This window comes from Phacochoerus africanus, chromosome X, assembly GCF_016906955.1.
Source record: "Phacochoerus africanus isolate WHEZ1 chromosome X, ROS_Pafr_v1, whole genome shotgun sequence".
Taxonomy (NCBI): Eukaryota; Metazoa; Chordata; class Mammalia; order Artiodactyla; family Suidae; genus Phacochoerus; species Phacochoerus africanus.
This window is the reverse complement of record NC_062560.1, coordinates 50,536,606-50,555,147: the sequence shown is the minus strand read 5'-3', so window position 1 is coordinate 50,555,147 and position 18,542 is coordinate 50,536,606. Positions and strand designations below refer to the sequence as shown.

The window sequence follows — 18,542 nt, the reverse complement described above, 5'->3', positions numbered from 1 at the left end:
TTTAATTTTATTTTTAATTTTTTGTCTTTTGTCTTTTGAGGGCCACACCCACGGCATATGGAGAGTCCCAGGCTAGGGGTCTAATCGGAGCTGTAGCCACCAGCCTACACCAGAGCCACAGTAATGCCAGATCTGAGCCACGTCTGCAACCTACGCCACAAGCTCATGGCAATGCCATATCTTTAACCTACTGAGTGAGGCCAGGGATCGAACCCACAACCTCATGGTTCCTAGTCGGATTCGTTTCTGCTGAGCTACAATGGGAACTCCAAGGAAGATATTTTACAATGGAAACAAAGACAATTTCCAGATGCATGTGGTAAAGCTGGGGGTGGGTCTGTGTATGTCTATTACCTTAATTTCTACATTTTTCTTTCTTGTTTGAAATATTTGATCAAAACATGTAGATATATAAATCTTGTAATGCATTTGAAGCTATCTGGTAAGATAAGACTGAAACCGTTAGTTTTTTTTAACTTTAAAACCATAAATTTTTATTATTTATCTTTACCTTTTAAAAAATTATAGTTGATTTACAATATTGTGCCAATTTCTGCTGTACAGCAAAGTGACCCAGTCATACACATATATACATTCTTTTTCTTATATTATCTTCCATCATTGTTTATCCCAATGGGAGAAAAAATTGTGTATACATGTATGTGTAACTGGGTTCCCATGCTGTACAGTGGGAAAAAAAAGTGTGTTGGAGGAAATAACAATAAATAAATTAAAAAAAAATAAAATTTGAAAAAAATAGACTGGATAAGCAATGAGGTCCCGCTGTATAGCACAGGGAACTATATTGAAACTGTTAGTTTTTTGCATTTTGTTTATCTTTAAAAGGTATGCTTGCCCCAGTAACTGTGAGCTACTTGAGGCCAGACACTAGCCTTAATCATCACTGTATCCCTGGAACCTAGAAGAGTGTATGTCATAGAGCGCTCAATAGTGTTTTTTTTTTTTTTTCACAAATAAATGAATGGCTGTCCTTTGTGTCTAACACAGGGAATCACACAGAATAGACTCCAAGAATACTTATTAATTGCTCAATTGATTCTTTCTCTTAAGGGCTCAGGTGAATGAGAGACTATCTTCTTTCTCCACTCTGATAGGACCATTGTGCTTACATATGCTGACTCAGATGTTAAAAACCATCAGGGTCACTACCAATCCAGACACGTTGTCATTCCGTTATCCCACGCTAATGAGTGATGAGTGTATGGAACATGAAGAAAAGGTGCTTTCGTCTGGCATGTATTTCTGTGTTCCCCAATTTCCAGAAAAATATTTCTAGACTTAGACAGACTTAATTGAGTACATACTGAGGTACATTAAAGGTGTAAAAGTGAAGTTATTGTACAGAATTACAAAAAAAATAAAACAGTATTTTCTGGAGATCTATGCCCCCAGGGCTAGTTATTTTTCAAGATAGATTATATTTTACTTGTTCATTTTAGCAAAAACTCTCCCATTCAAGAGAACTCACTTTTGTTTCTGTTGCTTTGATATTCCCTTTCTACTAAATCAAAGAGGATGCCCATAGCTTATTGGAAAGCAATTCAATTTAAACTTTTAATCATATTTTAAAGAGTTTAGTTAGTGAAAGGTTTGACCTGATGCTGGGTCGATTATATGATTGGGAGTTATCTTCATTTAAACTTGAAACTAATCTTGCATAGAGAGAGAGGATGGGGTTGATAACTCTGAAACATGAGTGAAGTTCTTGAGATAATCTTTTTTTTTTGAGATGTATGTTTGTTGTGTGAATGCATGTGTCTGCATCTCTGTCTTGTTTTGGGGCATTTCTTTGCTTACCTTTCTCTTTTTTTCTTGTTGGTTAACAATTGCTTATGATTGCTACTATTTCATTACCAGAACTTGGGTCAGTCAATGAAACAGAGTTCTCAGAGGATGTATGTTTCATGAGCTCAACTGACTCAGAGTCAGGCTCAAGCTGGAGAAGGAGACCAAACCTTTCCTTAAATCACAATATTCTGAGCATAACATGGGTACTGAACCTATTAGCCTCCTCTGCCTTTACTGCTCCTCTGGGAGCACATGGGCCTATTCTCCGATTAAGACCAAAGCAGTAGTATAAATAGCACTGAGCTTTTCCTGGCATATAGTCCAATTTTCTTTTTTCCATGTGTCTATAGAAAAGTTGCCATTGGCAGGAAAGCAGTGCCCAGGTTATGAAAAAGATATATGTGATATCACTGTTGTAACAGTTAAAGACTTTGTATGTCTTATCCTTGAGGAGTTGCTGTTGATCACAGGAACTCAGAATGAGAGTGAAAATGGGGAAAGTTGAGGCTTTAGGGCAGAATTCCTCAGTTTTTGAGGTATAATACAAACCCTTCCTTGTCTCAGCTCTTACCAATAGCTCTTTTTAGGGCTCTACCAGAGCTCTAGGCCTCATTGCCTGCAAGTTGTTTATTAGTTTGTTAGGGCCAGATCTCTATGGGCACCACAGTATCAATGGATATATCATAAATACAGTTTTAATGACTCAGGGCTCAGCATAATCTTTTTTTCAATTTAATTTTTATTTTATATTGGAGTATAGTTGATTTACAATGTGTTAGTTTCATGTGTACAGCAAAGTGATTCCTTTTTCAGATTCTTTTCCCATTTAGGTTATTATAGCATATTGAGTAGAGTTCTTGTGATATATATACAGTAGGGTAGGTCCTTGTGGATTATCTATTTTATATACAGTAGTGTATATATGTTAATCCCAATTCCTAATTTATCCCCCCACAACATGTTCCCTTTGGTAACCACAGGTTTGTTTTTGGAGTCTGTTACTCTGTTTCTGTTTTATAAATAAATTCATTTGCATCACTTTTTAGATTAAACATATAAGTGATACATGATATTTTTCTTTCTCTGTCTGACTTACTTTACTTAGTATGATAATTTCTAGGTCTATCCATGTTGCTGCAAATGGCATTATTTCACTCTTTTTATGGCTAACATTCCATTGTATATCTTCAGCATAATATTTTTAATTTAACTCTCGAACTGTGAATTAGTCTCTTTACTGCCTACTGCTGAAGTAGAAAGCACATTCAAATGGAAATGGAAATTTAAAAACTCATTCTTCATCAGCACCAATAAATTAATCCCTGTTTAATGCTTTTGTCACACACACTTGAAAATTTCATTATGCAGCTGTAAGGCTGGATCACCAACATAAGACCAAGCTGAGAGTTGTCTAAAATTAGTAGTCTAAGTCAGGTTGAATTCTGAAACCAAATAGTATACGATTTACAGAAAAAAAGAGAATAGTTTATTAGCTGAATATTTTGTCTTTTTAAAATGTTGTCCAAGAAGTTGTCTGAATTTAGAACATCACATGTAATGAATACATACCAAATCCTTTATTTTGAAATAAAGATATTTCAAATAAAAATGTATAATTAGGAGTTCCCATCATGGTGCAGGGGAAACGAATCTAACTAGGAACCATAAGGTTGCGGGTTCAATCCCTGGACTTTCTCAGTGGGTTAAGGATCTGGTGTTGCCCTGAGCTGTGGTGTAGGCCGCAGATGCGGCTCATTGCTGTGGCTGTGGCATAGGCCGGCAGCTGTGTCTCTGATTAGATCCCTAGCCTGGGAACCTCCATATGCCACAGGTGTGGCCCTAAAAAGCAAAAAATAAAACAAAAAACAAAAGTATACTTAGGAAAAGTGATTATAATTTAAAAAATGCTGAATTAATATTTGAAGACTACTGGCTAGGTGGGAAACTAAGTAATTACTTGCCCGTATTACACACATGTCTGCCTTTAGTATAGCAGCAACATTTCCTGGGACTTCATTTAAGGAACATGACAATTACTTATACTTCAACTAAGTTCACTTAATGAACATTTGAGAACCATCATTTCCCATGGACTGTTTTAGGTGCTTTAGGCTGTAACGGTGAACAAGAAGTCTTTGTCTGCAGAAAAGTCACATTTTAGTGGGATAGACAAATATAAACAAGTAAACAAAAAAATGTTTTTGAGAATGTATTTGAGAAAGAAGTGGTCCAGGTAAAGGGAACAAGTGCACAGCCCTGATGCAAAGGCAGATTTAGCATATTCAAAGAATAGCAAGGAGAACGGTAAGGATGGCATTCAGCAGGCCTGGGGGAGAGTGGTAGGAAATGAGATCAAAACAGGTCACATATGTCCCTTTAAGTTTTATTAAGCAATTCAGTATCTGTTTTAAGTGTGATGAGAGGCCATCTGAGAGTATTTGTTTTATTTTGTTGTATATATGTGTTTATCTGTATTTTTCTCTTTAAACAATATTTTTATTATAGAAAGTTTCAAATATATACAAAAGTAGAGTGAATAATACAATGAACCCCTTATACTCATCACCCAGCTTTAATAATCAAGTCATGGTTTATCTTGTTTCATCTGTGTACCACCTATTCTCCACACACCTTCAGAAATTTTTGAATTTCACACTGCCTATCCTTTCATCATTTAACATTTATGTCTGAAAGGTAAGAGCCATCTGAGAATTTTGAACAGGGGAGTGTTAAGCAAGAAGATTTCTCTTGGGATGAAACAAAATAATAAGTAAAGTGCCTATTACATAGTAGGTGCTCTCCAAATAGCAGCTATTATCACTACTACTCTGGCAGGATGCTGTTGAAGTTGAAATCTTGAGTGGAATTGAGACCATAATGACCAAGAAGTGTGGAGACAGAACTGAGGATCAGATTGGGGGAAAAGCCAGTGGAGCAAAGTACGTTAGAGACTTAATAGGAATGTACATGGATAAGGCAAAGGAGCTATTTCCATTATGGCTATCAAATCAGAGCCAGGTCTGTAGACAGAGCCACAAAGAGTTAGGCATACCTCTGAGGTAAGCTTTCTCACTGCTGCAAGTGGTATTTGTGCTCATGTGAAAACTTAGGAAGGCAAGACCATGGGATTTTTAGTGACCCTGCCCAGGCTCAATATTGCCAGAGATTTGTAGAGACTCCAATGCCTCATGGCATTTCAGTGGTCTGGAACTTCAGTTTCTGGGGTATTAATCAAGTCATCTCCCCCTTTACACCCTCCTGAGTCAGGTATTCCAGCTTCAACTCACAATGGATCTACTAACTGATTGAAATTTTATTATTGCTGTTATTATTATTACCTACTATTTTCGAGTACCAAATATACACCAAGCATTGTTAAGGAGCTTTAGAAATATTATCAGAAAAACAAGCAGCTGGCTCAGGAATTTGAACCCTGCCTGTATAAGAAAACTTTAAAAAATATGACTACATGGCAATCTAAAAGCTAGTAACTAGAGGTAGATTTAGTCTTGACTTCAATTAATCTAGCCACCATTGCTTGCTCCCTCGCTAGAGGCCATGTAGAGCAAAAACTTTATTAATTCATTCATCAACTAGTTATTTAATGCTTATGACATGTCAGGAATTGTACTATATTGTGGAGAGTCAGTGAGGAAGGGAGATAGACATGTTTATGGGCTCAAGTTTTTAGTATTGTGGGAAGACCTTTATTGCAAGCAGACTGTCTTTTTTGTCTTCCCAACCATGACGCCTAATTTAGCTTCAGCCTAGTCTAGAGATAGTGTATCTGTCCAGTTCTATATAACTTATTCTGAAATTCCTGAGTTATACAAGGTGCAGGCATCTTCTTCTCTAAGATCTTTTCTGCTACTCCAGCAGTACACCAGGAGAGGTTAGTGGCACATACCTGGATTCAAGTCCTGGCTCTGTCACTCACAAATCATGTGAGTTGGGGGCAAGTAACCTAATCTCTCTGTGCCTTAATGTTATTGTATATAACAATACCTAATTGATGGAATTTTTGAGGATTAAGTGAATATATACTAATGAATATACTTAAATAATAATGAAGTAATAAAATTAATGTTTATAAGAGTACATAACATATAGCAAGTGATCAATAAACGTTGGAAATCGTAATTGTTCTGGAGCTGAATGAAGGGAGCTACTAAACATTAATTGTTTCCAATTGAGCTACTTCAAAGAAATTCAGTTTCCTGTATTTTATGAGGTGAGAATTTGGCTACATTCTTTTGTACATTGAGCTCAGACTTTTCAGCTTCAAGAAGTGCTCAAGAGGATCATACACAGGGTGTTGAAAATAGATTACGAATGTGGCAATCTTTCACTCAGAAGCTGCTGGTCAGGCTTTGAGAAATTTTTTTTGGATGAAACCAGCCTAAGGAAGAATTTATTTTTGTTCCTCAGGATTGCTTTGGCAATTCTGGGTCTTTTATGGTTCCATGTGAATGTTTGGATCGTTTGTTCTAGTTCTGTGAAAAATGCCATGGGTGATTTGATAGGGATTTCATTGAATCTGGAGATTGCTTTGGGTAGTATGGCCATTTTTACAATATTAATTCTTTCAATCCAGGAGCATGGAATACCTTTCCATTTCTTTGAAAGACAATCCATGGAATGGGAGAAAATAGTTTCAAATGATGCAACTGACAAGGCCTTAATCACTAAAATTTACAATTTATACAATTCAACAGCAAAAAAAAAAAAAAAAAATGAAAACAAAAAAAAAAAACCCGACAACCCAACTGAAAAATGAACAGAAGACCTGAATAGACATTATCCAAAGAAGATATACAGAAGGCCAGCAAGCACATGAAAAAATGCTCTACATCACTAATGATCAGAGAAATGCAAATCAAAACTACAGTGAGGTACCACCTCACACTGGTCAGAATGGCTATAATTAACAAGTCCACAAATAACAGATGCTGGGAAGGGTGTGGAAAAAAGGGTACCCTCCTCCACTGTTGGTGGGAATGTAAATTGGTACAACCACTATGGAAACAGTATGGAGGTACCTTAGAAAACTATACATAGAACTACCATATGACCTAGCAATCCCACTTCTGGGCATTTATCCAGACAAAACTCTCATTGAAAAAGACACATGCACCCCATATGTTCATTGCAGCAGTATTCACAATAGCCAAGACATGGAAACAACCTAAATGTCCATCGACAGATGACTGGATTAGGAAGATGTGGTACATATACACAATGGAATGGTATATATATACACTCAGCCATAAAAAAGAACAAATTAACGCCATTTGCAGCAACCTGGATGGATCTAGAAACTCTCATACTAAGTGAAGTAAGTCAGAAAGAGAAAGACAAATATCATATGATATCACAAATCTGAAATCTAATATATGGCACAAATGAACCTTTCCACAGAAAAGAAACTCATGGACTTGGAAAACTGACTTATGGTTGCCAAAGGGGAGGGAGATGGATGGACTGGGAATCTGGGGTTAATAGATGCAAACCATTGCCTTTGGAGTTGATAAGCAATGAGATCCTGCTGTATAGCACTGGGAACTACATCTAGTCACTTATGATGGTGCATGATGGAGGATAATGTGAGAAAAAGAATGTATATATGTATGTGTGACTGGGTCTCTTTGCTATATTGTAGAAAATTGACAGAATACTGTAAACCAGCTATAATGGAAAAAATAAAAATAATTTAAAAAATATCCATCAGCCATGTTTGGATTAAGAAGTTGTGGTATATATACACAATAGAATACTACTCAGCCATAAAAAAGCACAAAATAATGCCATTTGCAGCAACACGGATGGAACTAGAGATTCTCATACTAAATGAAGTGAAAGAGAAAGACAAATGCCATATGATATCACTTATATCTGGAATCTAATATATGGCACAAATGAACCTATCTACAGAAAATAAACAAACTCATGGACTTGTAGAACAGACTTGTAGTTGCCAAGGGGGAGGGGGAAGGAGTGGGATGGATTGGGAGCTTGGGGTTAGTAGATGCAAACTAATGTATTTGGAGTGGATAAACAATGAGATCCTGCTGTATAGCCCAGGGAACTATATCTAGTCACTTGTGATGGAACACGATGGAAGATAATGTGAGTAAAAGAATGTGTGTGTGTATATATATATATATATATATATATATATATATATATATTACACTAAAAATCTTAAATACAGAAAATTCTTAATAAGTTTTGAGAAAATACCTCTCTGGACATTGCTGTCATCCTGTTTTATTCCCTGAATAACTACATTTCTTAAAGGAGCAGTTATCAATTCTTTGCTTCATCACAGTCCACATACTCTTCAAGCCCAGAGTGTGGCTTCTGCCTCTTCCACTCCAATGTAACCATTTGTGACAATACAGACTGATCTTCAGGACATTATGCTACATAAATCAGACAGAGAAAGGCAAATACTGTATCATTTCACTTACATGTGGAATCCAAGGCCATCAAACAGAGTAGAAATATGGTTGCTAGGGGCTGATGAGTGAGGGAAATGGCGAGATGCTAGGCAAATACTACAAATTTCCAGTTATAAGATGGTAAGTTCTGGTGGCCTAATTACAGCATAGTGACTATAGTTAATAATACTGGATTGTATAAATTTTTCCAGGAGAGTAGATTTTAAGTGTTCTTTACCAGAAAAAAAATGGTATGGGTTGATGGATGTGCTAATTAACCTGATTGTTGTAATCATTTCACAATGTATATGTATGTTAAATCATACTTGCTAAAAAACAAATATCACATTGTACAACCTAAAGTAGCGGTTCCCAAAGTGTAGTCCCAGGACCAGCAGGATCAATATCAGCAACATCCCAGACCTTGTTAGAAATGTAGATTCATGGGTCCCACCCCAGACCTATTGAATCTGCTGCCTCATCCCCCAGATGTATTTTAGCAATAACTCTCCAAGTGATTATGATGCATGCTCAAGTATGAGAACCATTGCCTTATCCTACTGACATAGCTAATACGTGGTCTATAAAAAGCATTACTTGATTGTACTACTAATCTCATAAATTCACATCTCTGGTTTTGATTTCTTCTAACTCTTTTCTGTGGACATGCCTTCACTGTCCATTGCATTTACTTCAGTTTCTACATGGCACCATCTTTGGACAAATATCTGTCTCAAAACATTTTTGTCTTCAGTGACAAAGACTGGCTGCTCATCACCATAATAAAGTCAAATCATTACCTTATTTTTCTAACATTTCATCCTTTTGTGCATCTTTTGAGTCCAAGTTATAACTAGAATCTGAGCAAGGGTTGAGCCAAGAGCAAATAGAGTAAATTGTATAACTGTTTTCTTGTCCTCAATTATCTATATATCTATTCACACCCCCTTGCAAAAAACAACAAAAAAACCACTTTAAGGTGTCTTCCTTCAAATTCCACCCCAGACAGAGGATAGTGAAAACATGCCAAATCATTAGTCACAGAACAGACTCCCAGTTCATTTGCTCTTTTCATTTTCCTAGGTGCTAACAGGATAAAGAATCTGGAACATCTACTTAAAAACATCTCCTTCTGTAGATTAATACAACTGTTGATAAAACTAGTTCCATGAGATTACGACTTGAGATTTTTAACCTACATAATGTTAAGCTGCCTAAAAAACAACATATCCTTTGCTGCTTGGCTAAAAACTCTATTTCTCTCAAATGGGGACAACAAGATGGGGAAAGGTAAAGGTGAGGTTCTGGCAGTCTAGAAGAAGTTTCTTCATGACAGAGACAAGAGAATCGAGATGAGTCTACTGTGTTGTAGATGCTTTTGCGTTTTGTTTCAGCTCTATAGAAACTGAAAAAGTTAGGGCTTTGAGTAATTCCAGTTAGTGATGTCAAGCTCTGTTTCTTCCAGTTCAAAATGCTTCATCTTTTCCTTAGGAAGATGAGGTCAAACCCCAAGCTGGAAAGAGGTTTTAATACTACTTAACTAGTATAGTGAAGGCATAACTCATTAGGTGTTACAGAATATATACACTTAACCATTCCTGGGGCTCAAAGAAAGAAGACTTACATCTCATGAATTTCCCTCAACTTTTTATTCATTCCTTCTCCAGTTGCATCCTGAAATAGACTTCCAACACATTTCAGCCTTGGATTACTACCACAGCTTCTCCAGCTGCCATCAGTCAGAGAATAATTTTCTTTGAAAATTCCTTTCCCATTTCCTTTATCATTTTATCTAAATCTTTTGCCTAGTTTTTAGGTTAACGTTTGACTCATCCTTCCCATTCAACTTTATTTTGTACTGCTTTCCCCTGGGATAAGTGTGGAATTCATTTGCTATTTCTTAGGGAAAACTTGAAGAAATAAGGAAAAGAAAAAACAGACACTGAAATCCCTAACAGCACAAGTTTATTCACAATTGAAGTTAAGGAATATTTTCAATGCATGCTGAGGAACAGGAGTATTTCAAACATAGAGGTCACTATCTGATAAGGAATACAAGATGATATCGGGAAAGGCTTTGGCACACACAACTACTGAAACCAGGTTATCAGAACAATTATACTATTAGAACCTTGTTAGCAGAACACTTACATATCACCTACTTTTATGTCACACCAACTTTATAGACAGCTTATCTTCTAACTCCTCACTGGCTATTTGAGTAAACAGCATTCAAGGTTAAACATTGAGACTGGGGAGTAGGGAAGAAATAAGCATCACATTTCAGAGCCTACATATACAAATACAACATTAAGATTAAGAAACTGTATTTCAATTTTTTTCTGAAACAGCATTTGGCAATGTTTTAGCGCATGAGAAGACACTGCTTTGGTCCATCCACTCTTTCCAGCTTTTCAAAGTGCTTCCTGGCATTGCGGATATTGATCAGAGTGGCTGCGGAAGCTAAGGGTGGGGTAGAAGAGAAACTCAACAGAATAAGTACAAGTAGCCAAAGGAATATCTGACTAGGAAAAACAAATAAAGAAACAAAAAAGAGTCAAATCCCTCAATGTATATCACAGAAAACATACAGGAATAGGAGGTCCCAAGTTAACTGAGTTAAATTTTTCTGAATAATTAAAAGATTTGCTTATATTCTAAACATAACATTTTCAAAATAAATTTTTAAACTCTTTTGATTTGAGACTAATGGTAAAAAAAACCTATTATGTTGTATTCTAATAAGGTAGATTAATTTAAGAGATAATTTAAACTTTTGGGAACATCCCGGAAATACTGCTAGAACCTTTATTTCAATGGTTGTAATGGATATGGCTATTATGGCATAGAAGCACCAAATATCTCTCTCTATGCACATAACAAATATGGTACTTAAGAGTATACAATGACATACATATAAAATGGTTCAACATTTAATAGTTCAGAGTTTAAACTGACTAGTCTTTTAAAAATCTATCCCATGGAGTTCTCTTGTGGTGTAGCGGGTTAAGGATCTGGTGTTGTCACAGCAACAGCTGTGGCATGGGTTTGATCCCTGACCCGGGAACTTACACATGCTGTAGGCATGGCCAAAAAAAAAAATCTATCCCATATGGAGCATAAGTCATATATTTGGGTATTTTTTCTTTAAAAATCCCTAGATTTAGTAACTTGATTTTTGACCCCATGAAGAAAACATAATACCTGGGAGACTAAATTATTTTTAAGCTTCAAAATATGCCTATTAAATAAGAAAGTATTTACCACTAATACTAAATTTTTTTTTTCATATTGGTAAAATATACATAAAATGAAATTTACCATTTTTACCATTTTTAAACGTACAGGTCAGTGGTATTAAGTACATTCACAGTGTTGTTCACTACAAAATGGATTTTGATACCTTTAATAATATACTAACTCTAGGGAAATTAGTTTAAATAATATGTGGTTTGAATCTATGTCAAGTAAGTTTAAACTTACGAATGGATGGATCAGACATCACGACCATCACATAAGTGTTGGATGTAAAGATGTCAATGAAAGCAGCAAAGTTAGAGTTCCTGACTTCCATGCTCTGGAAAGAGGCAGCCAGCTTGCTATAGGAGAAAGGAGAAAAGTGAGTAAAGAACATAAAATAATAGAAATATAAGAAATTCTTATCTTTGATGTTAAACATTTTGATAGCATTATATCTCAATTCACCACCTCATTAAGACAGTTAATGACTAATCCCACTCTGTTTTCCAAGGAAAACTCTAAAGCTTAATTTAACATCTTAAAGTGACTTAGACAGAAAGTGGGTTAGGACTTGATAGTGACTGTGAAATGAAAGTGGGCTTAGACCTGGATCCATGTTAAAAATCATGTTACTGAAATTTTCTCTAATATTTAAGAAGTTTCTTTAATTGATCACTGAGCTTAATAACTCTATCTTTTGAATGCTAGTTATGCTGAAACTCCAGCAATGATCCCATTTCTTTGAAAACAAAAAGGGTAATAATATTCATATACTATTTGCTATTTCTTCTTTAAAATGTTAGCATAAACATGACAGAAAGTCTCAAAGCATGCTAAGGTATAAAAGGGAAAAACTTATTGTATTGTCTAGGCATCAAAGTTTTACCAGGATAAGAATTTTGATTATTAAATCTTTACTAAATTATGATGTTCAGTCATTTCTTCTTCCTATATCCACAATGCTAAGATTCAAACTACATTTTTTTTGTCTTTTTTTTTTTAGGGCGGCACCTGCAACTAAAGAAGTTTTCAGGTTAGGGGTCAAACTGGAGCTGTAGCTGCTGGCCAAGGCCATAGCCACAGCAACGCCAGATCTGAGCCACATCTGTGACCTACACCAGAGCTCATGGCAATGACGGATACTTAACCCATTGATCGAGGCCAGGGATTGAACCCGTGTCCTCATGGATACTAGTTGGGTTCATTACTGCTGAGCCACAATGAGAACTCCCTCAAACTGTATTTAATCAAAGCTGAGACAATATGATTACACATTTCTAGATTCTCTACTTTGTACCATTCCTGAATCAATCTATTTTATTTTATCAATTTAACTTACTTTACTTGGCCATAACACACACACACACACACACACACACACACACACACACACACACACACACACACACATACACAGCATGCGGAAGTTCCTGGACCAGGGATTGAACCCACACCAAAGCAGCAGCACGAGTCACAGCAGGGACAATACCAGATCCTTAACAAACTGAGCCACCAGGGAACTTCAATACTTCACTATTTCAATTACTGTAGTTTTATAATAAATCTTGGTATTTGATAAATTCTTCTTCTTTCTTCTTATTCAAAATTCTCTTGGACATTTTCTGTCTACTTCTTCCCAAATAGTATTAAACATCTTGAAAAGGTACTCTGCTTAGATATTTTTCACATGCTTCTCCTGCATCACTTCCGTTTGCATTAAAGGCAAACATCTTTCACTTCTGTCAATTGCAGGCCCCCTTAGAGTTTAGCTTTATTTATTTATTTATTTTTGGCTGTGTCCATGGCATGTGGAAGTTCCTGGGCCAGGAATCAAACCTGCACCACAGCAGTGACAACACTGGATCCTTAACCCTCTAAGCCACCAGGGAATTCCTAACTTTATTTTTAATTTAAGGAACTATGCTGAATATATATAGTCTACTATAGTTATCTGAACATCTCAAAAATGACAATTTTTTTCCCAGAAATAAATACATCACACAAGATCTCTTACCTGCAGCTCAGCTTAAATTGCTTAATAATGTTGCTGATTTTCTCAAACCTGTGGGCATCACGCTGTTCTTTACACTGATAGTGAGAAATCACCTATGAAAAGGAGCAAAGCCCTTTAAATCCATACTACCCTCTACTACTTCTCAAGGCATATATCTATCAGTCTCTTGGTCACACTGATTTTCAGGGTAGACCTGGCACCTGGCTTTAATGTCTCTTTTCCTCTGTCCCATATCCTGTGAACATCTTGCATAATTTTAACATCCCTAAGGATGATCCATCCAGAACTGTTTGGTTATAATTTTACTAGATCATTTAAGTTTTGTCTATCTTGGCTCACTGATGTTGTTTCTCACTGACTAATCATTAAATACTCATCTTATTTTAGTATTTCACAGGATGATCTCTGATTAATAAAAAGTACAAAAGAAAAAGGAAAAATAAAAATTCTTAGCTGTTCTGGAGATATACTTAATGTATTTAATTTTAATAAAGGCTACAACCAAGTGGCTTTTAGTATTATATTTAAAAATCTCAACTAAATGAGTCTAACCTTTGAGAATTTACTATTTATAAATGAACCTATTCATGATGGACATCCATGCCAGCTGAAAATACTTTCTCTAACACTTTCAGATTTTAATAAAATCACACAAGTATTTCCTATAGGCTGATATAAAGTTTCTAGTAGGAAGCAAAACTGAGTCATTTGCCAGAAGAAAATTCACAGGGCAATTCCCTGAAACTACGTGAAAATTTCAAAACAGAATCCCTAGACCAGTGGTAGAATAGTCCTCCACTGCTTGACTTCAAGCACCTCAGCAAAAAAGGACAATCACACCTAAACTTAATCTTCAAGAGATACCAAAGCCACCTGTTACTTTCAGTGAAGAACAGAGTATATATTAGGTTAATCTCTATGATCATGTGTGATAGATGTGGCAGAATATTGCTGAAGCAAGACTGCACAATGCCATGTGTATCAATACAGACAGAAGAGTTCACTTTCTTGTTTCTATTCACATTAGCAGGAAAGACAGGGCTCCTTTCAGTAATTCCAAGCAAGTGGCCCCTACCTAAGAGCTGAGGCAGAAAGACACTCTAGTTAGGATTCCTTGCCTAACCATAAGCAGAAAGGACGACCAGTTAGCAGAAAAGATGACTCCCGAATGCACTACCATTACAAATAATGTTTCCACAAAGGAAGGAAGAAAAATTGCACTCTGCAGTCTCTGCCCTCCGTTGGCTGTTAACAGCAAAAGAAACCAATGTTTAAATAGTTTTGCCAACTATACTTATTAAGCTTTGTGCTAGGGCTTAATGTTGCTTTGTCCCATTTTAATCCACAGAATATAAACCTATGATATAGATATTATTGTATCCATTTTATAAAAGGATAACCAAACTCAGAGATTAAGAAATATGTCTAAAATCATCAAGCATTGGTAGAGCTAAGAAACAATTTATTTACTGTGAGCTGCTCTTAAAGAGTTACATTTATTAAGCTGATCACAATTACTTATGCAATGCTTTGTGACATCTCAAGTTAGTTTCTATTATTGTTATTTAAAAATTTTACTTCTAAATATAATATTGGGTTTTGCATTCTCCCTCAGGAACATACACACAGTAGGCACTAATATCATTAAGTTGAATTTATAAGAAAAATAAAAATACTGACATAGCCTCTTTGGCCTTTCATCTCCCCATCTGAACTCTTAGCTATGTCACTGAGTTGACCATTATATCTCTTCCATATTAGAAGTTTTCAACTCATTCTTCTGGAGAAAGAGGTGGGATGCAAGTTTTCTCAAAAGGAAAATGCCCATCATTTCATAATAAAAGTAAACAGGAAATAGGAATTCTTTAACACAAGTGAACAATTATTAACAGAAATAACTCTATGGTAAGGCATACCTGCAAACATCTAAGTTTTACTAATTACTGAAGACCCACACACCAAAGGACTTCTTTCAGATTACTTACTGACAGTACTACTTCATAAATAAGGCTATGCATGCCGAAATGACAAAAGAGAAAAAAGGTTCTTCCTGAAAGTGGCAACATGTTCTCTGTTGCTGAACAGAAGAAGGTTAAGTGTGAAGTACATCTGCAGTGCAGAAAGTTCTTACCAGAAAAGTGGCTCTCTCAAATAGAAGCACTTCATCAGCCTCAATAATTTCAGCAAAATTCCTTAGGTTCATTTCTAGCTGTTGGACATTGGGAATCAGTTGATAAACAATGCTTGACCAAGCCTAACAGAACAGAAACACAGTGTAATATTACTAACAGGTAGCCAGTCCCAGATCTCTGCAAATGAGTATATATACTGTAACACAAAAACAGCAAAATATGGTGATAATTGAGTCTAAACAAATACTGACAACAAATATGACACAAAGTTAGAAAACAAAGCTAATATTTTTTACCCTTCAGTTGGATTTTTTTTAAAGTTTCAAACCCTTTTGAAAAAAATGCTTCTTACCACTGATAATTTAAAATAAAGAATTTAATTCCATCATATTGCCTTAGGGTAAGTTGAAAACTCTGATCTATTAGGCTAAAGAGCTTCTAATCCAGCCATTCAACAGATATCTAAATCCAATAATGTAGACTTCCCTAAAGATCAAAGAATGATAAAGATTAAACAAACATCCAAGAATCAATTTTTTGGAAATATCAGAGCCATACAGAATAATGGCCCTTCCTCTCAATGGGATAACATACAAGAGAATTTACAAGAGAAATCAGTGGCATTATCATACCAAAAAGCTTACTGTCAGCTGTATAAATTATTGATCCAACTGAATTAAAAACGGCCCACTGCGTGTTTGCCTAAAACTGACTTCTTCCAGAGGAGTATGACTAATATAAGGAGTTGAAATTAACTACACTCTCCCTCTATTCTATTAAGGCTCTTTTATTTGATGTTCCACTATTATACTTCATTCAATTTCACTCCAATTTGTCTGATAAGGTGTATAATGTTCTTCTCTCCCCTATTAGAAGGCAGGAACCTGGTCTTAGTCATTTGTGTGTCCAACAGCATCAAGCAGATATGCAATGAGTGCTTGCAGAATAAAACTTAATATAAAAATTTATGTCAGCTCTATTTATGTATGCAACATTGATGTAAGAGATAGTAGTGCCATGTCTCTGTTCCAATTAGTTTTATTACTTAGGCATGGGGGTTCAGGTTCCAAGTTCCCAGGTTGGTGTTAATGTCACTGCTGAATTTACCTTGGAGAAGGCACCAAAGCTAACCACAGCAGAGACATTGTCACTCACAGCAGTGTTGTGATTAGCCAATTGTCTTTGGTCGTGTTATGTATTGCCATCCTTCACACCGCAGTTGGTTCTTATCAGTGCGTCATGTCCATCCTTATTCACGGTTACCTGTTCTATGGGAATAAGGCTTTGAGAGAAATTCGGCCCAAATTAATCTAGAACAGTACTTCCTAGACAGGTATCTTAAAATGATCTGTTATCAGAGTGAGGCTGGGTAAACATAATATTGGGAAAAAAATGAATTAGTTAAAGAAATTAATCAGTAGCTATTTTAAAGTCCAATTGTTTTTCTCCTTGGAAAATCAGGTTTCTTTGCTTCTAGTTGTAGATAGTTGTCAGATGCAATGATACTGAGGCTGTAGCTACCAGTGACAGAAAAGGATGCTTTCCTACCCAGACCTGTCAATGGATACCAGAAGCAGTCTGAAGGAAAAGGCTGACCACAGGAGGAGCAAAAAGGAGCCAGTCTTTCAAATAACTAGATCAGTGGGAGAGAGGGAGGAAGCAGGAAAAGAAGCCTATGTGCCAATAAGGTAATTTTAGCTTCATCTCTAACACAGCTATTGCTGTAACCTTTATGACTACTGCAAGCAGTGTGGTACCTATTTCAGCAATGCGAACAATCTCTGGTTGAAAGAATGCTAAGTCTCCAATTTGGCATGAAAGTTGAAGCTATCATAATCTAGGAATAACATGTCTCATTCTAAGACTCCCTTCTCCAATATCTCCCCTAAGTATTGATTTTCTATTGCCATCCAAACTAAGGTAGACTAGCTTACATCCTGTAGAGGTACCTGAATATTAGACACAGTTCCAATCAGCATCGAGACCAGAATAGGTCAAAATGGATGATGGCCAGTGAAATCTCTACTGTTATGAAGATTTGTATCAAATTAATCATGACCAAACTGGGCTAATTCATTGTGATTTGGTAGGTATGCCGACCCAATCTAAGATCAAATCCAAAATCTCTTAATTAACCTTAAGAGATATTTTTGGATATTTTTCAAACAATTTATTATAGATTATTTCTTTTAGTTCAATACATCTAGATGGCTATGAAGGAGTTTAAAATCTTTTTGTTTTGATTAATACCCTTCTGGCTTTTTTCATGCTCTTGAAATGAGAGAACTCAGAGAAATATACACACCTTGTAGAGAGTTTCATCCCAGATAGATGTTCGGAAGCAAGAGCATTCCAATGGGCGAGACAAACGCCTCAGATCTTCTTCCCGTTCTTTAAAAATCTGAAGAAAAAGACCAACATACTGATCAGCATATAATAGCTTTTCTCTTTCATAGTAAAATCTCAGGTCTAACATTTCAGCATATTTTAGATAGGGCATTTCATCTTTCCTCAGAAGAACTTTTAACTGTGTGTATTACTTCATAGACTAGGGTGGCAGAAATGATTTCAGGTCAGGTCTGAAAGTGCAACAGCTTCTAGAATTCTTCAGGATTGTGCTGCTTGTTCTGAGTACTCACTGAAAGCACTATGTTAGAAAATAAAATGTACTATACAGAGGAATCATAATCAAATATATCTAATATTCCAAATCACCCAATCTGGGTCATTTTAAGACAGACATACCAAGAAGATTTTAAAATTCAAAATATTTCAACTTTTGTAGATATCATTCTCTCTCATACACATATGCATATGCTCATAATACTATTTCTGTATATACTGTATTTATTTGGCTATATAGATATAATAACCTCTGGCACACAAATATCTATTCTCCTTGGCTAT

The 18,542-nt window shown here is 35.8% G+C and overlaps 1 protein-coding gene across 5 annotated transcripts in view; it reads right to left on the bottom strand.

The window, feature by feature from the left end:
• Nucleotides 1-10,197: 10,197 nt before the first annotated feature.
• RRAGB (Ras related GTP binding B) overlaps nt 10,198-18,542 on the bottom strand; it is a 31,409-nt gene continuing 23,064 nt past the window's right edge. For all 5 annotated transcript variants that reach the window (XM_047765160.1, XM_047765156.1, XM_047765157.1 and 2 more), the window contains 5 exons: nt 17,941-18,036; nt 15,635-15,757; nt 13,504-13,595; nt 11,733-11,848; nt 10,198-10,712 (listed from right to left, as the gene is read on the bottom strand). In XM_047765160.1, the coding sequence (XP_047621116.1) occupies nt 10,615-10,712; nt 11,733-11,848; nt 13,504-13,595; nt 15,635-15,757; nt 17,941-18,036 (525 nt within the window). In that variant the 3' untranslated portion in view covers nt 10,198-10,614. The remainder of the gene's footprint in view (nt 10,713-11,732; nt 11,849-13,503; nt 13,596-15,634; nt 15,758-17,940; nt 18,037-18,542) is intronic.